Genomic DNA, 27,253 nt, shown 5'->3' on the forward strand with positions numbered 1-27,253 from the left:
TCGAAATCCTCTCTCCTGACCCCCCAAATTGTGCCGGCTGCCTCTGGAGGTCTGCGGGGGGGTGGAGGCGAGTGGGAACATGCACAGAAGATGCTTTCCAAGGCAATGATGAGCTCAGTCTTTAGGAGCGCTGACTAAGACAGTTTTGAGCTTGGTGGGCACTCCTGGACGGCCCCTGGACGCCTACTTGAGCCCTTCAGCAAAAGAGGCAAGAAGAGTCCTGCCCTCTGGTCCCAGGTTGGGGCCCCTTGAGAGGCCTGGGAAAGGGGAGCTACAGGGCCCTTGTGCTCCAGGGGGAGAGGGAGTCCTGCCTGACCTCCTGACCCAGGATGGGGCCCCCCCTGCCCACAGGCAAACCTGTACTTCTGGCCAGGGACAGCCCTATAGCCGGTGGGCTGGGTCACTGCTGAGTCACGCTTCACTCTCCCCCTTTGCTCTGTATCTGGCTCCTTGTCCATCCCACAGGCCACCAGAAACCTCGCACTCATCCTTCCTGCCCACCGCCTCGCTGCGCCCCGCCCCCCAAAGCTGGGGAAGCCAGGGACTGCTCAACGGGGCTGCACTTGCCCTGGACTCAGGGCGGAAGCTCCAGTGAGGTGCCTTTGGTGTTGCCAGGGCTTTGGGAAGAGCTCTTGGAGAGCAGAGCCGTTCCGGGCTCCCGCTTTCTCTGAACAATCACCTCCACTGCATCTGAGCCATGTTCTTCCACCGTTGTACCCACTGGGAGACTCTTCTCCACGACTCCATCCTTGAAAACCTCCTTGTGCCTTTTATCCTAAAGAGCTTCCAGAAAGCCTTGCTTCCATGTGGGCTCTCAACAAAGACGCCGCGCCTGCCTCTGCCCCTCCCAGGCCCCCTTCCCGCTTCCCACCCCTTGCTGATGGTCCCCTGGGGCTTGTCCTCTCCAGCCTGCACACCCAGGAGGGGGCTGCTCCTCCTGCCCTGCCCCGAACCTCTGCAAGCCTAGTGTGGAGTCCTTCTGTTGACCTGGAGTCTAGAGTGTAAGTCATTTGGGAGACTTGCGCTAGTCCGCTGCTCCCTCCTCTCCTCCTGGGTTCCCGTTTGCTGGGCCTGGATTCCTTGCTCAGCTCTACCTCCCAGTTTTCTTGGGGTTGGTCAACTGAGATCAAACCTAAAAATACCACTTCACCCTCGGATGGGAGTCTTTGGTTTCTCCTCCGCTGCTTGGCCTCTGGTCTCCTGCTTCCCCTCGCTTTGACTCGGGCAACTTGTTAGTTCATCTTGTCCTTAAAGACCGCCTGCAAGGACCCTAGGGGCCTTCCAGCAGGCAGGCGCTGCGGCGAGCCCTGTCCCAAACCCACAGCACGGGCTAGATGCGGCTGGCCCCAGAGTGGGGGGGGGGGGTGTGACATTACCAAAGAAAGAAGGTCATCCTGAATCTAGCCTGTTCCACGCTGTGTGCCAGGCAGAGAAAATCATCAAAACCAAGGAGGAAGAAAACGAGGACTGGTGACAGCACGGAGTGTCCAGGGACCGGCCCCCTGCCCTGCTCTCGGCTGGCCAAGGCCTGGACCACACCCTTCGGCTGAGAGTTACCCCCCGACATGAAAGATTTCTGAGAATCACAGCACTCCCTGGCACCCCTCCCTAGAAAACTGGACTATAACAGATTTCCTCTCTGATGATGCCCAAAGCACAAGAGGGTCTTTTCTGTACTTGGAAGTGAGGGAGGAGGGGTCCTCTGGCCAACATGTGGGTGACTAAGGATGGACTGGATGATCTCGGGTCCTCCCTGCCCGAGCCCCGAGCCCCACCACTCCGGGGCTCTGCCCAGCAACTTCCTATGTTACACAGCCCTCGTCACTCCCAGGACACTAGCCAGCGGGTTACCCAAATTTTCAGTCCGAATGATTGCCTCCCTGGGCTAGAAGCCAACGGGATTAAGAATGTCCCGCTTCAAATGCACACACACACACACACACACGCTCACACTCTCTAAGGAAAGCACCTTCCGGCAGAGGGTCACTGCCATGACCCTGTCTTTGCTCTCTGAGTCCAGCCCGGACTCCACAGGCCCGTCCCTCTTTGCAGCCTCTGAGCTTCAAACCCCCTTTTGCACAGCAGCCTCCGACAGGCGTCATTACAACAGGCCCGGGAACCTGTGCTGAGGCTGGAAAGAGGTCAGAAGGGAGAGCCGGCCAGGGAAGGCAGAGGCGCGGCCTAAACACATGGCCTCTGAACACGGTCAGGCCCCAGGCGCTGCCACGCGGACAGACCTCCTCAACTGCCCGCCTCCGAGGCCCTGCTGTCCGCTCTGGGACAGCTCCACAGGATGACTGCGACTATTATTCAGGTAATGTTTTCCTCTCACTTGACTCAATAAAAAAAAAAGTTTCTCTATCCAGAAACCTTCTATCTCTACCACACGTGGAAGACTAGTATCCCCTAGAATTTTGGATCAAAATAAATCTGCATTCAAATCCGAAGGGTTCCTCTGTGTCCCACATCAAATCGCCACCTTGGTTCCAGCTTTGGGTTATGTATTTGCCATAGGAAATTCCCAGGGCCAATGAGACTGTCTCTTACGGGGCCTCTTGGCCACCTCCTGCCCTCATCATCTTGGTTGTAAAATGTGCCCAGACCCCTCCCTCTGCGCACGGGAACCAGCCTGCCCCTCGGGGCCTACTTACAATTCGAGGTTTGAAGGGCGGCTTGATCTTCTTCTGCTCCAGGAGCACCCAGTCGATCTCCTTGAAGAACGGGTGCTGCTTGATGGCATCCTCACCGTTCTGCGCCGCCACACAGCCCAGGCGCTTGTGGGGGTTCTTGGTCATGAACTGTGGGGACGAGGACAGAGACAGAGTCAGTGACAAAGGCCGGGCTGGCATGGGCGGTCTGGCAAGATGGAGGGCGGCCAAGGCCACATCTTCAGCATCAAACTCCCGAACCTGGTTTCTGGACTTTCGGGGGCTCTGTGCCTCAGGCCTCTCTGGGGGACTCACTCCACACCAGCCATCGGTCTACGCCCAGCATATACACGCGTGGACTCATTTCATCCAAACACAAGCCTCTCAGTTGCTCTTATTAGCCCTAATTTCTAGGTGAGGTACTTGAGGCACAGAGAAGCTAATTAATTTGGTCAAGGTCAAACAGCCAGCAAGGTATCAAGTCAGGATTAGGAACTCAGACTCTTTCTAACCCCCTGATTCACCCCAGGCTCTTGAGTCATCTCACTGGGGAGACTGAGGTCTGATAAACTCACATCATGCGGCCCCTGGTCCTTTATGGGATAAGGAAAGGAGATCAGATAGTCATGTTAAGGTCAGTTATCAAAGCAACCTTCTCATCTTTCCTTTTCCTGGACCTCGGCCCTCCTACTTAAAAAAAAAAAAAAAAAATTGATTTTTTTTAATCTCTAGCACAAAGTCCCGCATAGATCAGCAGATAAATAAAAACAGGAAAAAGAAAGACTGATTGCTTCTCAATGCTTGTTCGTAAAAATCACACTGATGTGTTTTATACTTTTTGGCTGGTGTCTTACCTCACACGCCCAGGTACAATTATTATTCCTATTCAATGAATCAGTCCTGGTGGCAAATATTAGTTTAACTGAGCAGATGCGATCAGTGCCGCTAGATGGAAATGTGCATGCATGTGTGTCAGGGACCGAGTGTTACATTTCATGGGGTGAAGGCTGAGTCTGGATTTAAACAAAGGAACTTAAGAGGACAAATTATAACCCAAAGAGATAAATGACAGCATTTCGGGCTGCAGGAGCAAGGGCGAGTCTCCTAGGCAGGGAGAGCCTCCTACTGACTCCTGCCTGGTATCTCGGAAAGCAAAGCACCTGGGCCCCCCCCACTAAATGGTACTGAGGCAGGAGAGCCACAGATAAGAGAGTGAAGGGGTGCTGGGTACCTGGGGATCAGGAATGGTGCCGACTCACTTCATCCTTCTAATCTAACAGTTGGTAGGGGTCACCCCTGATTCCTGTAGCCCACAGGATAAAGTCCATATCCCTTTCATGTGGTACACAGAAACTACTCAGTCTACTAGCCAGTCGCTCTTGCTGGCCTTCTGCATCCTTTACTCCCCTGGTCGAAGGCCCCTCTCCAGTCCCTAAGCATCCTCCAAGACCAGTCAAGAGGCTGCCTCCTCTGGGAAGCCTCCCCAGATTCATCCCTCTGTGGGAATCTGAGACTCCATGCTTCTCGCTTATGTAAATTATAACTTGTCTAAACATCTCTTCCCTCTGGTGAGCTCTACAGCATACGAATCTTCCCAGCACCTGGCTCAGTGCCTGGCTCCCATTGTGGACTCAGTACATTGAGACAAGTGAATGGGGGCTTGAAAGGCTGGGCCTCAGGGCCCAATGCTGAGGAAGGGAGCAGCACCGCTATATACTGTTGCACAGGTTGTGCACTGTATAACTCTATGACGCAAAGGGCTTTCTCTACAGTTCTAAACGTAGGCAGTAGCCCTCAGAGACATAATTCAGTGGCCAAAGTCATGGAAAACCCGGCCTGGTCCTAGAATCGAGTGACAATGTGAGGAAGTGAAGTGTTCCAAGGCCAAGGGAGCAGAAGACTTCTCCTCGCTTCCCCAGCTCTTCCTGTCCCCCCACTTCTGGGAGGGGAAGCAGCAGGGCTGTGGATAAACACACAGGTTTTAACGTCTCAGGAAGCTGACCCTGAGCCAGAGGCTCTGCTCTTTTCCCAGAGACTTCATCCTCCCCAGCCAGCTGACACAGGCACAACCTCTTTCTTCTGAATCTCTATGGGTCACAGTTTTCAACCTCTGTGCTAGTGACCTTTGGGTCTGGATACTTTGTGGTTGGGGCTTGTCCTGTGTGGCGCAGGATGTTGAGCAGTGTCCCTGGGATGTACCCACGAGATAACAGTAGCACCCCCTCCAAGTTGTGACAACTAAAAACATCTCCAGACAATGCCAAAGGTCTCTGGGGGATGCGAGGGGGGCAAAATCACCCCTAGTTGAAAACTGCCACTCTCAGTCATCCATAAGGCGAGGGCCCACCTGGGGGGCCAGCAAGGGAATCACAGGAAGCTGTGTCAGGCTGATGTTTGGGGCCTGGGGTGAGGGACTGGCTCTACTGGGCATGTTCTGCTGCCTCCAGTGCTCAAGAGGAGCCAGCATGTGGCGTAGTGTCGGGCACACACTGGATGCCCAACAAATACGTGTTGAATAAATGAAAGAGTGAATGAACCTACTACGTTCACTTCCTTCACTGCTCTTATCCCAGTAGCGACCGCATACGGATGGGTCTTCTCTATACTGCCCACCTTCTCCTGCTGGATTGCAAGCTCCACATGGCAGGGAGGAGGCTGTTACATTCGCTAATGTTACTTAGAATCCAGCACAATGCCTGGCACACTGGAAACACTCCACACGTAGTCATTCATCGAATCAATGAACGGGAGGGAAGGAAAGAGGAATAGAGGAGGAAGGGAGGGAAGGAATGAGGAGAGGGAGAGGAGGGAAGAGGAAAGGAAAAATGAAGTGCAGAAAGAAGCAACGTCTTCTGATGCGGCATTTTCTGAAATAGGGCACATGTCCCTGACAGACTCTAGGTCTTTCTTTTTACCAATTGCATGTGATAATTTCTGTCATTCAATGTCAGCTAGTGGTACTGATTTTCCATATATGAGAGTGATATGACATTTCTTTGTAAAACTCATATAATTGGGTAGATGTTGGGACACTACTGAAAAAACAAAACAGGAGAAATAAATCACCGTGGCAGGTGGCAGGCGATGGCAAATGTGAGTGTGGCATGCCGTCTCTGACCTTTGGGGCGTTCTGATGGGCAAAAGGAGTCAGGACTATAAGCCGAGGGTTAGCAGGCACTACGAATTTTCAGCTGTGAGGGACTCTCTGTAGGGGCGGGGACAGTCTCTCTGTCACATGTGTGAATTCAGTGTGGCCACGGGGGTCTTGAGTGGATACTTCTTTTCTGACCAGTGATGCTGTCGCGGACAGGGAGGCACAGTACCCTCCCCCGCTCCTCTGCTGTTTCTTCCGCATCACAGGCCCGGAGGAAGACAGGTGGCCAGGGTGGTGGCAGGTCAGGGAGGAGGGTCCAGTCCCCAGAGTGAGCCCAGCGTGGCGGGGGGTTGGCCCTGGACCCTCTGGAGCACTTGGAGGACACACGTGTGTTCAGAGTTTCCTCAGGAAACACAGACATCGTGTCCCTTTCCCACAAGAAGAGCAATCTATCCCCACCCCCTACTTCTCAGCAGCAGCCCCTTGCAATGGGCCTGAACCCCCCCCCCCCAACGGTGACTGCCCTCCACTTATTCATTCAGCAGCAGAGGTGGGACAGAGAGGCAGAGGGGGAAAGGAAGAGGGGGCATGGGGTGGGGGGAGGTGAGGCAAGGGGAGCAGAAGGCCGTGAGGGTCAGTGACTTACAGCCTTTAGGATGCTGACAGCCTCCTTGCTGAGCCAGACCGGGTAGAGTACGTCGTCGTGGAGGATGGACTCGAACAGATCGTCCTCGTTGTCGGCCTCAAAGGGGGGCTGCCCAGCCATCATCTCATACATCAGCACCCCCAGGGCCCACCAGTCCACTGATGGGCCGTACTCCAACTCCTGCAGGATCTGTTCGGGAAACGGGAAAGGTCAGGGATGGAAGGCTGCCCCCTGCTGCCACACCTGTGCCATGCACACCCGTGGGGAGGCGCACATCGTTATGTCCAGCTTGCTCCTCCGTAGAGCGGAGCCCACGGACGCAGAACCGGGCTCTACGTCAGCCAGCTGAGTGAAAACTGAGTTTGGGAGGCTATGTTGGGGGCCAGCATTCCAAAGTCAGCACCCACAGTCTGTCTTCCGGGGGAACAAATTGCTGCTTCTTGGCTTGAGCACCAAGTGACGTTCCTGACTTGGACCGAGGGCCACGTACAAAATTGTGCATATTTTGGACACTAAAATTGGAGTGAGGGCAGCAAATTCGGGTCTCCCATGGCACACTCAGCCCAGCGCTTGGATCACTGAGTGGAAAGATGAGGAGGACCTCAGTCCCCTTTAAATGGTGACAATGCTGAATTTAGCAAGCCTTGTGCTCTTAGATAAGAAGCTAGAATTAGTTAATTTCCCCGTCCATTTGTGTTCTAATCATACAGAACCACTACGCTCTTTTCTGCATTTTCTGAGAAAAGACCCATCTCCATGGTTCCTCATGACTTGTCTAAGGATTCACTGATGAATCCTCATTTGCTTGCCTCTAGGAAGCCCCAGAGACCCCTTCTTTTCAGTTGAGGCATTTCAGTAACACTGTCGCTTGCAAGCGACCAGTCAAATCTCCTCCTTGGTTGCCTGCTGCATCTTGTCTTAGACATGGGCGGCTTCTCTTCTCTATGCTATCTTTGCCCCTTTCCCTTTTCACCCTCTGACCAAGTATATGGCGTCATTGTCACTTAGGTTAAATGTATGACATTAGGCTGAATACTCCACGCCATCAGCTTGGTGCAGAATGACATGTGAGAACCGTCGTTTTACGAACAGAACCAGAATTGCAATGCACGAGAGGAATTCTACCCTGAGTCAAGAAGCTGCAGAACTTTTTGAAAAGCCAGTAACTGCCCCATCATTTTTTTTTTTTTTCTGCAGCACTGGCCATGGGCTATAAGGAGATGCAAGACCAACCAGGATGCATCCAGTTTCACCCCAAGTTTGGCATTATATTTTCTGGGTGATCTCAAGCCAGTCACTTAACTTCCTCATTTATCAGAAGAGACTCAGGTTCTCAGGGTAACCTCACAAAACTAATTAAGGTGGAAGATCCTGAAAGCCCTTCGCAAAATACAAAGCTCTATATAATAGGAAGGTGGTACTGAGTCCAATTTTTCTTCTGCAGGGTCTCCATGTATATAATATCACATGTAACAGGTCGATGATGTATGCTCAGTTCAGAGTTGAAATAATGTGGAGCTAAGCAAGGGTTCATGAGGTTTCCATCCCACAATGATGTTTTCTTCTTATCGGTCAGAGCAGGACTAGGCATGGTGCTGCCCACCAACAGAAGGGTGGGTGAGAGGACATTTCTGGTTGCCCTCAGCACTATAATTTCATGAAGAATTCCAAAAAGTGAAGTGGGAGGGGGAGGAAAAGCATGGCTGGAGCATGGGTCCTCAAAGGAGGTGTATTTCAAGGACTCCCCCTAAAATGGCAAAGGCCACTCCTCCTTGTAGGACACTTCAGGTAGGTAACTTCTCAGGTAACTTGTTCTAGAACAAAGTTCAAGCTCAGTTCTCAGACTCCAAGATGGAAGAGGAGTCTGAGCCTGAGTATGTGGGCTATCCAGGGGTCCACTCAAAACATCCTTCTAGGAGTTCCCATCATAGCTCAGCGGAAATGAATCAGGCTAGCAGCATCCGTGAGGACACACTCTACGGCCCTGCTCAGTTGGTTAAAAGATCCAGCATTGCTGTGAGCTGTGGTGTTGCTGTGAGCTGTGGTATAGGTTGCAGATGAGGCTCGGATCTGGCTTTGCTGTGCTGTGGCGTAGGCATGCGACTAAAGGTCCTTATTCAACCCCTAGCCTGGGAAGCTCCATATGTCGCAGGTACAGTCCTAAAAAGACAAAAACAAAACAAAACAAACAAAAAAACACCCTTCTAGAGGTTGTCGTTTGCTTGGGATTAAACAAAAAGATGGGCAGAAGCATTTTGAAAAAGCAGCAAAAATGTGCATATTTTGGGACTCTTTTGAATTTAAAAAAAAAAAAAAGGAATGTGAACCAATGTACCAACTTTAGTTTATTTGGGGCTGGTAACCTGCTTGGTCTGCACCTTTTAGTCTTCTGGCCCTGTGGTCAGCTCATGGCAGCTGTAAGGTCAGAGCTATAGGCCCCACTGAGGAGCCAGTCATGCTGCTTTGTCGCAAAGCCACAGCCCCTGCCTCCCTCCACCTTGAAAGACCCAGCGCCCTAGCCTGGCTCACCATGATACCACCTTCAAGGTCATGGCTATCACTCATCTCCTCCAGAAAGCTTTCCTAGATTTATCCGACCTTTCTCTTATCCTCTGACATCCTTAGAGCCTTGCCTGCTCCGAAGATTTGAGAGGCACTTTCCACTATTACTGTGATTTTAGTTACTTTTTTCATGGTCAACCGTCCCCCCGGGGCATCTGTAAGCCAGCAGAGGGTAAGGACTCTAGCCTTTTTCCAAATCTACCCCTGTGACCACCCAGTTCCAACATTCAGGGTTCTGGCTGCCATGCATGCCCTCTGCGTGTGTCTTCCTGGGTGTGCTCCCTTCCCTCCTGGGCTCTGGGGGTCCTGGTACTAGGGTAGCCTCCCCCCCCCCCACCGCCTTGGGGAGGTGACACAGCTGGGTCTGTGCCTCCTCGGTGTGGGGTAGGGTAGAGGGCCTCCAGGTGGCCCTGTGGGTGCTCAGACAGGATGGTGCTGGAAGAACCATAGGGCAGCCCTGCCCACCCTTCCCCAGGCCCCTCCAGAGCCTTCCTGTTTGGGGTGGCATCTTTCATAAAATTCCTTTTAGGCTTGGCCCTCATTATCTACTCCCTAATTGCCTTGTCATGGATGGAGCTGGTGAGAAGGGCAAGGCTTCACACGCTATGGGAGGGCACCTGGGGCAGCAGCCAACCCCTTGATGGGTCGGGGCTGGGGTAGATGAGCACCAGGCACCACCCAGGGCTGGTCACCATGTGCTGGGGAGTGGGGGCTGGGTATGGCAAAAGGAGAGGGGGTGCCAGGGGGGTCAACAAAGGGCATGTGGTGGGAAGAGAAGCCCAGGGCAGAGCTCATGCCTCAGAAGGTGTCTCTGGTTTCAGGCTTAGCTGGGCACTTCACAGCCCCTCCTATCTGAAGATAGGCTTATGCTTTCTGAAGCATTTCCATGCCCTAATCTCATTAGATTCTCCAAACAGCTTGATGAGGTGGGTAGGGCAGGAACTGATTGTTAGTCCCATTTGAAAGATGAGGTACTTGAGGGTCAAAAAACATTTTGTGCCTTGATCAAAGTCACACGGGGGGGGGGGGGGGAGGGCATGAGTGGCTAAATCTAACCTGGAATCTCAAATCTCAGGACTGTGTCCCCCCCACCCCACCCCACCCCTCACCGTGTGACCTGACAACGACAGTGGCAATGATGGAGCCACCGCTGACCCAGCACTTGCTGTGGGCTGGGCACGGCCCTGAATACTTCTGAGGTATAGTTCCATTCAATCTTCCCAAGGGCCCTGGATAAAGGCAGCAATACCCTTACCAGCTGTAAAGTGCCTGCAGTAAGACCGCTGGCTGTTTGTTGTTTCACATGGAGCGGCAATGCCTCATAGCTGGCGCTTGTGTAGAAGGGGAGGGAAGGGTGTGTGGGCCCCACTATAGACAGAGACCAGAGCTGCCCATTGGGAGTGTCGCCAATGGATTGCCTTTCATGAACGTTGCATCGGTGTTTCATCCATGATAAAGTGAATATTGCCTTGGGCTGGGTCCTTGACTAGGACACTGGGCTGTCAACCCTTGGACTCTGGCATCGATTTCAGGGGGCCTGGAACCAAGCATTCTGATGATAGAGAGTGAATAAGGAGGTAGTGAAAAAGCAGGTCCCAGTGGAGAGCTCTTGCTTTCAACGAGTTCTCCATTTCTTGAGTCTTCTTGCTAAGGAAATATACGAGTAGAGGCAGACTGAATTCTCTGCCCTTCAGATGTTTTAGAAGATGAATGTTCCCATGAGAATTTACCTATTGCCATCCTCGCCCTTCAACTGGCCCTGCAGGTTTCCCCGCGTCGCGTCTGGGCTGTGAAAAGCTTCGACCGTCCTTCCCTCACTCTCTGCCGTCTGATCCACCCTGCTGCTGCCTGTCTTCTTCCTGGGACGGGTCTGATGATGGCCCTCCCTCCACTGGGAAACCCTCAGTGAGCCCACAGATCCTACAGCATAAAGGCCAATTTCCTTGGCCCCTTTTCTTCATCTTATTCATTCCTACGAGCACCAGCAAATCCTCTGCTCTAGCCACACTATCTTCCTTTCTAAAAAAGGCCAAGCCCGTTCTCATCCCCTGCTCTCCGCTGATGTTGAAGCGTCATGAGGTCTCATTCCTTTATTCATTCAACAAACCATTACCAAGAGCCTGACATGTGTTCTGGAGCCTGGGGTACCCAGATTAGAAACATAGCCCCTGCCTTAAAGGATTCAGATTCCAGGGATGCTGAACCTCCTCCTCTGCCCCACCCCGACTCTGGAGCCTTCCTGTTGTTTTCAGGAATGCTCCCCACCCCATCCCACCAAAGGAAATCCTGCTGATTCTTTACAACCCAATTCATCCACCAGGTGCTCCAAGAAACCTTCCCTGATCCCTGAGGTTACCATTGATGGTGTGTACCTATTGATTTTTCTTAATTAATTATTTACTTATCTGTCGCTCTCTCTAGACAAAAAGTCGTTTTAGGAGAACCACGAGGGTCTTAGTCAATTCTTCAGCCCCACATTGCTTTGTGTCTGGCAGGTGCTCAAACAATGCCCGCTGGAAGGAAATGAAAGCTGACTGTGCTAAGCTCTACCCAGCACAGACAATGCTTAAAGGGGACTGGTACTTCCTTCTCATCTCACATGTGTCATAACCCTCAAGAGCATTTTTCGTCTTTTTTTTTTTTTTCCTTTATTTTTAGGGCTGCATCTATGGCATATGGAAGTTCCCAGGCCAGGGAGACACAGCCACAGCCACACCAGATCAGAGCCGTGTCCACAACCTACACCACAGCTCACGGCAATGCTGGATCCTTAACCCACTGAGCGAGGCCAGGGATCGAACACGCATCCTCATGGATACTAGCTGGGTTCATTACCATGGAGCCATGACGGGAACTCCAAGATTATTTTGATTAAGTAACTATGACAGACTCTGTCTTAAATCTGAATCATATCACACTATGTATCTCTCAGTCTAGGCAAGATTGACCTGGAGAAACTCAAGGCAAACCAATATTTTATGATGAATGAAACACCTAAGCAATTCCATGAAAGGAAACCCATTGGCGAGGCTCACTAAGAACATCTTCGATTTCCATGAAAATAGGCCTGGGCACGTTCCTCTTCTTGCTCAATCCTGTGGACCCACTCTACAGAATCACTGCTACCTAGAAATGGCAACTAATTCTTGGTTTTCCTATAGGCAAGTTAGAACCGATAAAGCTAATTGCTGCCTTCATCAATGGTGCCCTTTTATTCTGGTTCAAAAGAAGTGCAAATGATGATGCAAGTGAACAAACAGCTCTCGGTCCCAGTGTCCTTGGTAGTTCTGGATTGGTACCAGAGAGGATGCTCAGGGAGGGAGGGCCTGGTTGGGTTGGGGGAGTGGCTTGTCACTCTCAGTTCCCCATTATCTCCCCATCACCCCCACTTCCTTACGGAGAAATCGGCAAGCCTCTGACATTTCCTTTTCTTTCTGTTCCCTGGAATCCACCCTAGTTTTTCAGAGCCTTCCCCCAGTACCACTAGATGACCTGGCGCAGGGGGATGGAGTCAGGCCTCTGCCCTGGCAGCAGGAGGAGGCAGCCCTTTGCCCACAGTCGTACCTCGGGAGCGATGTAGTCAGGAGTCCCACAGAACGTGGTGGTGGTCACGCCATTCAGAATCCCTTCCTTGCACATGCCAAAGTCGGCCAGCTTGCAATGACCTTCTGCATCCAGAAGGATGTTGTCCAGTTTCAAATCCCTAGGAGGCAGGCCAAAAGCACATGGTTAATGCTTCACCCAACCCAATGTGGCCTTTCTGCGGTGGAGAGATGGGCAGATCTCAGGGAAATCTGCCAGAGAAAGGAGAGCCTTCAAGGAGACTTGACCTAACACCAATGGACTTCAGTCCAGGGCTCTCGCCCACAATGGCCAACCGCCAAAGGTGCCCCCTATTCAGCTCAACATCAGGGAGGCGCTTCTGTAACCTCAGGACTATCTCAACACTGCTTTGGTTTAAAAGAGTTGGTAACTATTTATCGAAGCCCAACCATATGCTGAAATTCATATTATTGGGATTTTCTTTTTTTTTTTTTTGGTCCTTTTAGCACCACATCTGTGGCACATGGAGGGTCCCAGGCTAGGGGTTGAATGGGAGCTGTAGCTGCCAGCCTACGCCACAGCAACGCGGGACCCGAGCCACGTCTGTGACCTACACCACGGCTCACGGCAACCCACTGAGCGAGGCCAGGGATCGAACTCGCAATCTCATGGTTCCTATTGGATTCATTTTCACTGTGCCATGTCAGGAACTCCTGGATCTTGATATGAGAGGAAAAAAAAAGCAACTAATGATCCTCCCTTTATGAGCTAACCATGGGGATCACAGAGGGAGGCGACTGACAGATTCTGGCATCAATGAATTGGATAAAACCACATAAGAATCAGGTGCTAGTTATAGAGTACCAGCTCTTGTGAGCTGTTGCATTTCAGCGGGGGCTACCCCTGCTGGCTGGGGCAGGCAGGGAGGGCTTCCAGGAAACAGTGACTCTCAAGAAAGGCTTGACTAGGTGCCAAGGTCTGGATAGAACATGAAGAGAAGGAGTTCCCCTCGTGGTGCAGTGGTTAACGAATCTGACTAGGAACCATTAGGTTGCGGGTTCGATCCCTGCCCTTGCTCAGTGGGTTTAGGATCTGGCATTGCCGTGAGCTGTGGTGTAGGTCACAGACACAGCTCGGATCCTGCATTGCTGTGGCTCTGGTGTAGGCCGGCAGCTACAGCTCTGATTAGACCCCTAGCCTGGGAACCTCCATATGCCACGGGAGCGGCCCAAGAAATGGCAAAAAGGCCAAAAAAAAAAAAAAACAAAAAGAACATGAAGAGTAAAGGTGGGAGGGAGAGAAAGGAGAACACAGTAGATGCAAAAGGCAGTGACGAGACCAGAGAATTGGGCCCCAGTAAATGGCGAGGCCAGGCAGGTGTGCTGAGACCAACCATAAAGACCCTAGAACACCAGGAAATTGACGCTGAGGACCCGAGGGCAGTTGGAGGCCAGGCTGCCTGAGCACAACGTCTTTCTAAAATCGGTCTCCCGGGGTCCAACAGGCTGAGTTGGGAGAAGGGTCTGGTGCAGGAAGGGAGATACACTCGTTGCAATAACCGAGCTTTACAGAGCCCGGTGGTTCTACACAGTGAGCGAGGCCACGGGGCGTGCCAGCCTCAGCCAGTGTAGTTCCCAAGTGGCCTGTTTCACAGTTTGGGTTCTATGTAAGATCTTGTATAAAATCTAGGGTTCTAGGTAAGAATTCCCCAAACAGCCAAGTCTGCACATTCCAGACATGTCCCCCAGAAAGACCCAGACTGTTGGATGGAGGTCCTACCCCCTGGCTCTCTCTCAGCAGCCACTCTGGGGTGGGAGGTCTGGTGAAGAAGGCCGATTCCCCAGCACACAGAGCAAGAGGGGCCTTTCTCACAAGCCTGCTGGCGTCAGGACGTGAACTCCAGCCACCATCAGGAATCCAGGCCTGAGCGCAGAGGTGGGGCAGGAAGCGCTCTGGGGCTGGCCTGTCTTGCACCCGAGGCCCCATTTCCGTGTCCAGCTGGGACTTCTTGAGAGAAGGGAAAGCATATGAAATGTGCTTCTCTCAGCAAACGCTTGGGAACTGCAGAAAGAGGAGGGCGCCCAACCTGCTGAGCCCCTGCGACCCGGGCTCCCCAGTCCCCACCCTGGTCACTGCATGTGGCTAAGGCTTGGCTCTGGCTGGGGTAGGGGACCAGCAAGGTGAACACGACTTGGGCACAGGCAGCCTGGGGTATAATCACAATTGGGCTGTGGTCCTGGTGCTGGCACCTAGCTGGTCTGGAACCTCATCTGTCAGGTTAGTACCTGCTGGTGTGAAGGGTTAGTGTGATGAGGTATGTGAAGGTAGCCAGTCTTTCACGCCCTTACACCCCCTTCCTTCATGAGGACACTGAGAGGGAGCTGGATGCCCCACCAATGTTTGCATGGTTGAGAAGCTGCCCCATGACCTTGCTGAGTTAGGTCCCTCGCACTTGGCCACAGCTGCCTTTCGACCCACACCTATACACCATGACTGTCATGGCAACACTCATGCTAATAGTGAGGACAACATGTGGAAAGCCTGTTCTGAATAGGCCTGAGAGTTGGGAAGGACACTGCAGAAACAAGCACAGGGAGCTGGAAGACGGTAAGGGATTTCTGTAAGGTGACAGGGTGTTGGGGGACAGAGACCTGAACACAGGTCCTCTGCTCCGAGAGCAGGCATCCTGCCTCTGTGTATTACACTCCTCGCCTCTTGCCTCCTTGGTGGGGGACGACTTTCAGGGCCAGCCACCAAGCCCAGCTTTATCAAGGACCCCATGCGCCATTATTCAAAGCACTCTCTTGTAAAGCCCTCGTTATGTCATAGGAAGGACTCCTTCTCACTGGTATGAATGGAATAGATTGGGAGATCCAGAAGATTCTGAGCCAGCCTGAACCTTGTCCTCGTCCTAAAACTTGCAGCGCAGTGTGTCCTGCTCACCAGACCCAGACTTTCCTTCTGCTTGGGGCTCCTGCTCAGGGCAAGAGAAGGGGGCATGGAGTTCCTGTGGTGGCTCAGTGGTTAACGAATCCGAGTAGGAACCATGAGGTTTTGGGTTCGATCCCTGGCCTCGTTCAGTGGGTTAAGGATCCTGTGCTGCCGTGAGCTGTGGTGTAGGTTGCAGTGCGGCTTGGATCATGCATGGCTGTGGCTGTGGTGTAGGTCAGCAGCTGTAGCTCTGATTTGACCCCTAACCCAAGAACCTCCATATGCCGCAGGTGCGGCCCTAAAAAGACCAAAAAAAAAAAAAAAAAAAAAAGAGAGAGAGAGAGAGAGAAGGGGGAATGTCTGATTTCTCCTCACCTCTCGATCTTCTCCACTGCACCTGCCCTGCTCCCTGGGGAGAGAGGCCGCTCCTGCTGAGGGCCCAGGGTGGCCATCAGCTACCCCTCTGCTGTGGGGAAAGAGGCCCCAGACCAAAGCATCTCAGTCCCCTGTCCTGTCGCTGATGCATGAAATCTCCCTCAGACTCTCTGAACTCCAACTCCGCATGGAAACCAAGTCCCAAGGAGGAGTTAACGACACATTCCTTTCCTTTGTAACGGGAAAGATAAGGGCAGCTGGAAAGATGCATGTGCAGAAAGGCCATTACTGAGACTTTATTTCTCAGCAGGGTGTGTGTGTTGTGTGTGTGGGGGGGGGCCTTCAGTCTCATTGAGAAGAAAAACACTAATATCTTTGGAACCAAACGCATCCTGTCCCGGTGTTCAGTGACTTGCTAACGGGGTTTTGGTGGACGGAACGCTCAGGGAAGCCCGGAGCCAGGCTTGCCCGGGTCGAGAGAGAAAGGGTGAGAGAACAGCCTTCCCTGGGGTGGGGAGGGGGTGAGGCGGCGGAAAGAAGGTGGTCTCCCTGAAAGGCTGCTCCCGTGCAGCAGCGGCTGAGGGCTGTGCTCTGCTTGCAGGTTCCCTCCCTTCTCTTCCCCGCCTTTCTTCTTCCTATTCCTGTCCCAGGATACCTCCACCTGTTGGCTTTGAGTTCTGCCTCCTCCCCAGGGGTCCCCAAGCCTCCCTGGGAAGAGGGGTCTGGGACAGTCCACTCCCAGCCTTGCCTGCTCTGAGGCCTCGCTTGCAGGGCGGGACGACTGGGCTTTTCTTTTTGAAAGTTCCCCTGACAGACAGGTCATGGCCCCGCACGTGGGGCATGTGGCTGCTACTCCCTAAGCTTGTATTCTGACACCCTTGCAAAGAGGGGCTCTTGCCTAGACATTAATCCCTCGCGTCTCAGTCCCCAAATACAAGGCCAGGGCACCTGTGAGGACTGGGACCTTCTTTAAGGAGTTGGGTTATTTCTTAAATAATAGGGAAAAAATACAGCAACAATCCTTTCTCTCAATATGAGTCAACTTATTTGTAATTTCATTCAACATTTTTCAGTAGGTAACATATTCATGTTTCAGCTCATAAAACTGAAAGTGTAAAAGGGTACGTCATACACATTCTCCTTCCTGCAGCTCTTCTCCAGACACAACTGCTTTTTATTCATTCCTTGTGTATCCTCCTGGCCATACTTCATACATAAGATAATGTGAATATAAATTCATTTCTCCGCTTTTAACTGAATGGGAGATTATTACATGCACTCATTCATGCCTTATCTTTTCTATCTATATATTGGGTATACTGGAGATCTTTCTGTCTTGGCACATAAAGAGTCTCCCAATTCTTTTTTATGGTTGCATAGTACTCTACCATACTGGGGGGGCGGTCATTTAAGATGCTTCCAATATTGTGCTATTATAAATATTACTGCTATATATGCTTGTACATAAGACACCTTGTATGCATCTCCTAAAACTTTCTAAATCAGAACAAAAAATGTGGATTTTTGATAAATGTTATCAAACTGCCCTCTTGAGAGGTTGCACAATTTTTACCTCTGTAAGTAGCATATGACAGCTCCTACTTGTCACCATGGTATGTTCTCAAGTTTCTAGTAGTTTGATAGGCAAATACAGTCTCTCAGTATATGCCTAAGTTTCAGCATTTTTCATACACTTAAAAGTGTTCTATATTTTTTCTGCAAATTGTCTTCTGCCCATTTTCCTCTTGTGGGTGTTTGTGTTTTATTGATTTTTACGAGTTCTTTCTGTGTTAGGAAACAATCTTTGCGTGGGCTAAGAATTACAAATACTTGTTCGAGTTTACTCTTTGACTTTTGACATTGCTTACGTTGGTTTTTGCCAGGCCAATATTATTTTTTAATGTAACTGAATTGATTTTTAGCTTTATGGTGTTTGGACATGGTGTTTTAATTTGAAAGGCTTTATTTTACCCATTCCAAAGTTATAATTCTCCCAAAGTTTCTCCCTAATACATTTATGCTTTTATAATCATAAGTCTCTGATGTAATTGGAATTCATCCTGATAAAAGGTGTGAATTATACAGACCCAACTTTGTTTCCAGACATCTAGTAAATTGCCCCAATCTCATATGTCGAATAGTTTATCTTTTCCTCTTTAGTTGAAATTCCACCTTTATCAAATATTGGCCTTAAATATCCATATATATTTAGATTTATTTCTGTACTCTTCATTCTGTAACACACATATCTACCATACTTATAAAATTATTGTAGGTTTATAACATGTTTTAATAGCTGGAAGGCTGGTCTCCTTCTTCTTTTTTTCCCCTTTTCTTTTTATGGCCACACCTGCTACATATGGAAGTTCCCAGGCCAGGGGTTGAATCAGAGTTGTAGCTGCCAGCCTAAGCCACAGCCATGACAACACTGGATCCAATGTTGCTGTGGCAATGCCGTATCCTTAATCCACTGAACCAGGCCAGGATCGAACCTGCGTCCTCACAGGGACAACGTCAGGTCCTTAACTCCCTGAGCCACAATGGGAACTCCCCCTTTTTCTTCTTTTTCAAAATTTATTGGCTACACTTGTTTATTTTTCCATATGAACTTTAGAATTATCTGTCTAGTTTTTTTTTTTAAATGCTTAGTGATGTTTTTTCTTGAGAAAATGTTTAAAGTTATAAATTAACTCAGGGAGAATTGATCTTTCTAGGATGTTGAGTCTTCCTATTCAATAATATTGTTTGTCTTTCCATTTGTTCAAGTCTTGTCTGTGTCCTCTAGAAGCATTTTAAAATTCTCTCTGAGAGATCTTGTATAATTTCCGTTATATTTCATGGCAGCCTGATGGTTTTCCCAGTACTCATTCTCACTTTCTTCCTTAGTGAGAGAATGCTGATTTTTGTTTAAGCCACGCGCATAGTGATGCTGCTCTAAACTAGAGTTCAAAGGCTTCTTTAGAGCTGGATGTGGTTAATGTAGAAATTTCTAGCCAATTAGATGAGTAGAAATCTCCTTAAAAAGAGCCTTACTCTTCTTTTTCCTTCCTTCTTCCATCCTATTGCTGGAATGAAGATGTGATGCCTGGAGCCATGGCAGCCATCTTGACCATAAAGACAAGGACCAAGATCCAGGTGAGTTATCTACCCACCTCCAGATAACAGTTATATGAAAAAGAACGAAACCTGTATTTTATCTGAAGCACTGTTGTATTGGGTTTGTATATCCATTGCAACTGAATCCACGTTTAAATATTCCAAGTTATATCTCAAATTCCTACTGTAAATAGGGTCTTTTCTTCCATTTTTATCTATCAGGTTGCATATACACCTAGTAGCTATTGATTTCTGCTAACTATTATGTGCCCTGCCACTATACTTAATGACTTTTATTTTTGTTAAGGAATTTTCCAGTTGATTCTCCTGGCTTTTCCAAATCATCTGTAATTAGTGATCATTTTTGCCTCCTCCTTTTCAGTGATTATATTTCTATCTAACTTATTGCTTCTCATTGTGTTGATGAGAGAGCATTAAGAACAATGCTACAGAATACTGGTGATAGTTCCTTTGGTAGTCCCTGATTTTAGGGGGTCCCCTCTCCTAGCATTTCTTCCTCAGGCAGAATACTTTTACTGTAGCCCTTGTGGCTGGGCACCTGGATCAAAGGCTGCCATACTGTATTTCTCCACTAGACTGAGGACTGGTGAGAACTTCCATGGAAGTCCCTTTCCTCCTCCAGCTGCCAGAGGTCCAAAAGGGCTCTGTGCAGGCTGGAGGGAAGAGGGTTAAGAAGCAGGTCATGCACCGTTTCTCCGGTCCAGGGTTTTGTGCCCCTGGCACATAGGAGCTTAACTGGCATTTGGAGCTGGATAGTTCTTTGTTGAGGGGGGCTGTCCTGTGCACTGCAGGATGTTTAGTGTCCACACATCAGATGCTATTATCATCCCCCCCCAACAAGTTTTGACAACCCAAAATGGCTCTAGACATTGCCAAACATCTCCATGCACGGCCTCTGGTGGACAACTACTTCTCTAATCTAAGTCTTAAACCGTGATCAAAGCGCCAGATGGTCTGACCCAGATTGCTAAGCCCAACAGGGATTTGGGAGCCAGGCTCTGGCTATCAGGAAAGGGTGCATCTGCCTGGGGCGTCCTCTGCCATTTCATCCTGAGAGACAAGAACCCTGACCGCACCTACCCTGCTGACTTCTGGGATCATCAACCACCCTTTGAAATGTATGAAGAAGTGGAGGCTCAGAAAAGGCAAGTCACTTGCCCAAGGTCTCAGGGGCTGGTAGGAAGCAGCAATGAGCTGACCTCACATGCCTGCCTGTGACCGCCTTATGGCAGATGTAAGACCCATGAGCTGGAAATCTCCATCTGGTGATAGGACCCAAATTCCTCCGGGCTGAGAAAGGAAGGCTTCGTGGTGAGAAGGGGAATACGGAGGCCGAGAGGGCACAGGGGATGACAGGGAAGGACGGACTTAGAGGCAGGAAGGTTTGACCAAGGATCCCTTAGGAAAGAAGCACAGATTTCCTCCAGAAACTCAAAAGCTGCCAAGAAAGGAAATTCCTTAAACATCCCTTTTTTTTTTTTTTAAATTCTATAAAACCTAGAATTAGGGGACAGGGGAAAGACCCAGCGGTTAGTCTTAGAAAGGAAAAAAAAAAAAAAAAGGTTTCCTGCTATATGACCAACTGTACTACTTTACTGGGGTGGGAAAGGCAGAAGGAATCTGGGGGTAAAAGCAAAGATCCCCTGAGCTGGAGAAGAAATGGTCTCATGCGGAGAGAGAAGTGAGGTGTAAAGAAGGTCTCAGGAGCAGGGGTGTCTGTGGGAGATGGGGTGAGATCAGTGTTAGTTCAAGTTTATATGTTTACTTTTAACAAAAGTGTACTTTTAACATGACAAGGAATCAGCTGTTGATAACTCTAGAAATATGTTCCCAACAATTTGAAACACATATTTTGGCTTCTAAGAATTGTACACCCTGGCCCCCCAAAGCTGTCTATGCATCTAAAGGCTTCTAAGAAGCTGTAGGCACCTCTGTTGTGATCTGAGATGCTGGATGGGTTTCCCAACTTGCCTCTTCCTGGTAGGCAATGAGGCAGTAGTGAACACAAACTCTGCTACTTCTTTCTAGCTGGATGATGTTGGTTTGGGCTGGTCCCAAATATATTCAGGACTCAGTTTTCTTATCTCTAAAATGGGGATAAACTGCCATGATTAAATGATGTCCCTGATGTGAAAGCTCTAGCATAGAGTCTGATCCATGGGAACGATAAAAATTCTGTCCTCTGCAGGGAGCTCTGTCATTTCTGAAAATACACATGCCCTATGAAGGCAAGCCACTAGATCCCTAAAAACTAATTTTGTGTTTGTTTTTTAGGACCATACCCATGGCATACAGAAGTTCCCAGGCTAGGGGTCAAATCAGAGCTGTAGCCACGCTGGATCCGAGCCATCTCTGTGACAGACACCACAGCTCACGGCAATGCTGGATCCTTAACCCACTGAGAGAGGCCAGGGATCAAACCTGCATCCTCAGGGATACTAGTCGGGTTCATTACTGCTGAGCCACAACAGGCACTTTTTAAGTTCTGAAGAACATTTATTACCTCCTCTTGTGTATAAGCGGCTGAGAGAGACCCTGTGGGATAAAAAAATGGAAGCACGCAGCCACTGTGACATGTGAGAGAAAGGGATGGCTGATACTTACATGAAAGAGACAGAGTCGGAGGCTGAAACTTTCTGTTTAGCCCGGTGAGAAAAATCACAGCGCTTTTCCCCTGGGCCTGGGGAATGATGCCTGATGGGAACACCAGGAGCCCCAGGGGAGAAAACAAAGGGCGGGAGGCAGGGAGCAGGCGGTGGGGCTGCATAGGTATCTCTAATCAGGACAGACAGGACTGCTTCCAGATCCTCGGCAGACTGCACAGGACCTGGGCTCACCACGCTGGGCTTGGGGCCCGAGGGAGTGCTGTGGATGGTGGCTCTAACCTGTCCTACGCTCCTCGGCTTACACACCTCATGGCCATATCACACACCTCATCTCTCTTACTCACCACAACAGCCCTGGGTGGCGGAGGGGAGTAGCACCATCCCCAGTTTCTAGACAAACAACTCTGGGGACAGCAACGCCTATCGTTAGTGAGGGGAGCTGGCACCCACACTTCAACGTCTGGTAGAGTCCTGTTTCCCCCACAGAGCACCTCAGCCCTCTCAGCCCTAAATTCACCCTCTTCCACTTGTAAGATTATGGTTTCCCAATTTGACGGGAGATGCCCCAGAAATAGGGGATGGAAAACTCTTTCTTCTGTAAACCATGGAGGACTTGGCAAAGCGCTGGTACCCATGAAACCCTTTGCACACAAGAAAAGATGGAAATATTTTTCTTTTTCTTTTTTGCTTGACGTGAAAACTCACCCTAAAGGAAGGGACCCATATGCACCCTAAAGGAAGGGACCCATATGCTTCTTCCTCTTCATGCTGGCTCCATTTTTTTTTTTTTTCCAAATGCCCTCACTTCCTGGTATGTTCACCCCACCCCACCGCAACACTAATTGCACACAGCTCAGGCCTGAGTGCCACAGAAATGACAGCAGATTCTTCCACTTACTTGAAGATAAGAGGTTAGAGAGAGATTACTTCTCAGGATGCCAACTATTTGGATCAGCAGAGAGCAGGCCCGCAGGGGGAGCTTATGAAGAAACTCGGCTTGTTTTTGGACGGAGAGAGGAGACTCGACAATGACTGTGGTTAATCAAGATGGGAACCCAGGCTCCTCTGGCAGATGTGGCCAAACGCCTTCATCCATTTAACCATGCGTTCAAGAGCAAGACCCTCTGCCCCCTCAAGATTTCGGCAAAAGCTGGTGATTTGCTGTTATCCTTCATCCCAGCTTTCTCTGCGGCAGCACCTCCTGTTACTCCCAGGAGGGCCATGTCGCTCAAACATGACCCTACGCCAGATAGGACGGCAAGCAAGAAGCCTAGGAGACTGCACCTCCTGCCTCTCCAGCAAAGAGAAAAGCACACTCTGCTTTCAGAGCCAAGACAATGCTCCAATGCAGTGTCGATACCTGACCATCCATGAGAATATTTCACTCTGGGCTGGTGTGCAGAGAAAGACTTCTCCAAGTCTTTTCATAGGAAACGTCTAATCATTTAGGAACAAACTCATAACGACCATTTTTTTTTTTTCCAAATGCCTTTTTTTTTTTTTTTTTTTTTTTGTATACCAGGCTTAGGGTTAAATCTTTTATATGCCATATCTCATCTAATCTCACAAAGAGCCTAGGATCTGGTAAGACAATTATTCTCCCCATTTTAAAGTGGAAGAAGAGGGTTCCCAGGGGTGACTGACCTGGCCCAGAACACATTGGTGGTGAGTGACAAAGTGGGTGCTACCTGACATCAACTCCCATGTTTGTAATCACTTTGCTATGTTGCTTGGGGAAGGAAAAAAAAAGCACTGTATCCACACGCTTGTCCTTTGGTAGGATCGCAAACATAGTTGTTGCTCTTGGAGTGGTAGTTGCTTTTCCACTGATAGCAACATAGTTATAAGATGTAACTGATAAGCTAGACACTACTGTTTTGACCAAAGAGATGACCCCTTGTCTGAAGAGAGCAGGCTCCCAGCTACTACCCCAGACAGCTGGAAACCTGAGGTGTAAAACAGCATGCCTGTTCACAGCCAAAATAAATAGCCTGGGGCTGTACCTGGCTCTTGGACTTGGAATCACTGCAGAATAATGTATCTGAGGGCATGATTCTCCAATTACTTTTTTTTTTTTAATCCGAGGTAATGAAAGCAAATTCTTATTCTGAATACTCATGGAGAATACCCTGACCTCCACTGATGGGAAACAGGTCTTGACCTGTGTCCCCAGGAAGTGGGATGAGCTGCCCTGACCATCATGACACTTACACCCAGTCCCCCTATTCCTCTCCAGTCCATCAGTCAACTGGCTCTCTGAAATGGCTCTGTGGGGTTCACTGCACAGCCCAGAACCAAGGACAATGGTGACCTCAAGACAACTGTGTCTCTCATCTTTACTTGTCCTCAAATACGAGATACTGTGGCTGGAGGAATTAATCCCCAAGGACCCTTCTCATCTCAGATCCTGGGAGGCCAAGGCAGCTGAAGCCCATGAAGCTTGAACTTGCAATCCTGGCTGTTGCACACCAAATGCTTCCCTTTTACATGCTGGGGCAAACTTCTGCCAGGAGATGTGTTACACAATATATAAATCAGATGATGTTCTCCTCCTCCTTGCGTTTTTCAGTGGCGCCCCATGAACTTGCTTCCTTCCATGGCACAAGAGACCCTTTGTGGACTCTCTCATCACCAGCCTCGCCTTGTCATCTCCTCCCTTATCACATCCCCTCAAAATCCAGACCTGGGGTGGGTGGGTGGTTCCCAGATGTGTGGGACTGTCTCCTGCCTCGATGTCTCATCACAGGTCCCCCTGGGGTATGTGTCTTTCATACTGGCCCACTCCCCCAGCACCTGATGCAGCCTAGCTTTGCAATACCTGTTGGTCAAATGGATGAAAGAGTAGAGAAGTGAATCTGTGGGTCATGGCCCTTGGCAGCCAAATGACCTTATTCTCAGATAACATAAGAACTACTAAAACATGTTATTATTAAGGACCCTGAGGGCCAGAACCATCAGAGGCAGCGGCAATCTAATGTTCTCTTGCATCTCCTAATCCCTTCTCTGGTTATACTCAGGAAGAACCCTCTGCCAACCAGCAACCCCCAAGGCAGTCAGAACAGCATCCAAGCACCTTACTCTGGCCCCAGGCTGACCCTCCACCCTCTCAGTTAGTGCCACCTTCCCCTCTGTCCAGCCGCAGGGGTGTCTGACGGTTCCTCAAGATCCCTGGGCACGTTCCTGCCTTGAGACCTTTGCCACATTGCTGCTCCCTCTCTCCGGAGAACAGACTCCTTGTCCCATTCCAATCCACTGCCTCCATCCCCTTTCCTCAAAGATGTCTCTTTCTCGGCCACCCTGTCTAAAGCACCCCACCATCCCACGGTAAAGGAAGGAGCAACACCTCCAACCCCTCCTTTAATCCCAGTCTCGTCAGTTATTTCCTTCGCAGCAATGATCACGATTTGCAGTTATTTGGCTTGTATATGTCCTTGAGTTTACAGTTTCCCTACCACGAACTCCATGAGAACTAACCTCTTTGTGTTCACACACAAGCCTGGTCCCCAGAGCTCTGCAAAGTGCCTGGCACCCAAGGTCTGCTCAGGGTCTGGATGGGAAAATAGGCGGCACCTGTATTAAGCCCCTTCTAATGACAGTCTAATTAATGGCATCATTGCAACTCCTAATACACCCTACTTGGCCCTGCGGCATAATGTTCCATGATATTTACTGACTTGCCACTTGGGGTCTGCCTTCGTGCTTGGCCTTGAGGATGCAAGAGAGGACACAGTCCCTGTCCTCAAGGATGGGTCTGGAGAGAGAGGTGGACCCATGTCCAGACTACGTGGGATGGTAAGTGTAAGTTCTATACCGGAGGGACAAACAGGACACTGCGACTGTCCTTAGAAGGCAAGGGCGGCTGATCTTGCCTTTTTTGGGCCCAGCGACTTGCAGTTCGAAATCCAGCCAGCATTCTGTCAGCACAGAAAGGGCCACTCCAGCTAAAGGACCAAGAGTAACCTTTCCGTGGGGTGGGCCTGGAGCCTGGCGTAAGTGGACCATGGAACCTTACGCAGGGCCCAGCATTCCTGGACCCCGCAGGCCAGAAAAACCGCTCCTCAAGCTCCTTTGTCAGCGTGAGCAGCTGCCAGAACTAGTAAGCGCAGGGCTTCCGTGTCCAGCCATACAAGGAGCCACGTGCTAGGAGAGTGGTCGGCGTCTTGAAGGTCACCCCGGCCCAGATAAAGGGCAGATGAAACACAAATATAACTCCTACGAGTTGAGGGGGATGTAGAGAAAGCACGTCTTCCTGCAAAGTGGGGGGTCACCCAAGTTATTCAGAAGATATCAGAGGCTTCAGGCAAGGCCAGGGAGCTGAAAACGGACTGACCTCTGAAGGGACGGAAAACAGATTTTATTTTTCTTAAGAAAAGAAGCCTTCTATGTGTATTTGTTTAATTTGGCCACGGAAGGTATTTGCTTGGAGACCAAGCGGCGCTTTTCAGCTGATCAGTGATGCGAGGGTGCGTGCATGCCGCTGGGGAAGCGCAGAGGGTGTGTTCACACCACATGTTGTTCTTTCAGGGTTGCGGGTTGAGGGGAATGCACAGGTCCACGAGGATGAGGCAGGTCCAGAGAGATTCCTTTCTTTCCTCAGGGAGGACACACTCCAGTGGAGTTCATGAAACAAAGATCATTAGTACTAAAGACAACCTTCAATGCTGCACCTGACGTGCATTTACAACGTGGCCAAGGGTATGGAGGTGGGGGCAGGGGCCCGCCAGTCGTTCAACTTGCACAGGCTGAGTCTGAGGTGCCGTGGATACAGCTAACTGGACACGCTGACCAGGGGGTGATATAGGAAGGTTTGGGCCAGATGGATAATGGGTATGGGTGGGATGTCCCAAGAAGATGGTATGATATGAGGACAGAAGAAGGCTACCATGGGTCTGTGAGCAGGCCCACATTTTAATGGGCAAGACGTGCAATGGAACAACCAGAGAAGAAATGCAAGAGCCTGGGTGTGCAGGAAGCCCCAGGAGGAGAGAGTATCGCAACCTTTAAATGGTCCGGCCAGTCGCTGCCATGCTGCCGATGGGACTCAAGTTCGGCGACATAGCAGCTCAGAGATCTTTTTATCCACCTGAGGCCCAGGGAGATAGAATCATTTGCCTTTATGTTTACTGCTATCTTCCTCTTTATGCTTCGTGATTCTGATTATAAAATTGTCTATTTCAAAAGACAGTCTTTTCAGCAAGCATTGGTGGGAAACCTGGACAGCTGCATGCAAATCGATGAAACCAGAACACACCCTCACATCATGCACATAAATAAACTCAAAATGGCTTTAAGACTTGAATATAAGACAAGACACCATCAAATTCCTGGAAGAGAACATAGGCCAAACATTCTCTGACATCAACCTTATGAATATTTTCTCAGGTCAGTCTCCTAAAGCAACAGAAATAAACCAGTGGGACCTAATCAAACTGACAAGCTTTTGCACAGCAAAGGAAACCAAAAAGAAAACAAAAAGACACCTTACAGAATGGGAGAAAATAGTTTCAAATGATGCAGCGGACAAGGGCTTAATCTCTAGAATATACAAGCAACTTATACAACTCAACAGCAAAAAAGCCAACAAGCCAATTGAAAAATGGGCCAAAGACCTGAACAGACATTTCTCCAAGGAAGATATACAGATAGCCAACAAGCACATGAAAAAACACTCAACATCACTGATTATTAGAGAAATGCAGATCAAAACTACCATGAGATACCACCTCATACC

The 27,253-nt window shown here is 49.8% G+C and overlaps 1 protein-coding gene and 1 long non-coding RNA gene across 6 annotated transcripts in view; one reads left to right on the forward strand and one right to left on the reverse strand.

Annotated features, from left to right (window-relative positions):
- The window catches only part of PRKCE (protein kinase C epsilon), a 514,046-nt gene that overhangs the window by 24,854 nt on the left and 461,939 nt on the right, over positions 1-27,253 (reverse strand). For all 5 annotated transcript variants that reach the window (XM_021088294.2, XM_085019379.1, XM_085019380.1 and 2 more), the window contains 3 exons: positions 12,515-12,653; positions 6,389-6,577; positions 2,652-2,798 (listed from right to left, as the gene is read on the reverse strand). In XM_021088294.2, the coding sequence (XP_020943953.2) occupies positions 2,652-2,798; positions 6,389-6,577; positions 12,515-12,653 (475 nt within the window). The remainder of the gene's footprint in view (positions 1-2,651; positions 2,799-6,388; positions 6,578-12,514; positions 12,654-27,253) is intronic.
- Positions 16,084-26,997, forward strand: LOC146404831 (uncharacterized). The gene is made up of 3 exons (XR_014842030.1): positions 16,084-16,286; positions 18,876-18,934; positions 21,191-26,997. It is a non-coding gene; the product is annotated as an uncharacterized LOC146404831 (long non-coding RNA).

This window comes from Sus scrofa, chromosome 3 (genome assembly GCF_054392235.1).
Source record: "Sus scrofa isolate SSC_HxYL_T2T_F1_AM1 chromosome 3, Sscrofa_HxYL_maternal_Yorkshire_Landrace_v2.0, whole genome shotgun sequence".
Classification (NCBI taxonomy): domain Eukaryota; kingdom Metazoa; phylum Chordata; class Mammalia; order Artiodactyla; family Suidae; genus Sus; species Sus scrofa.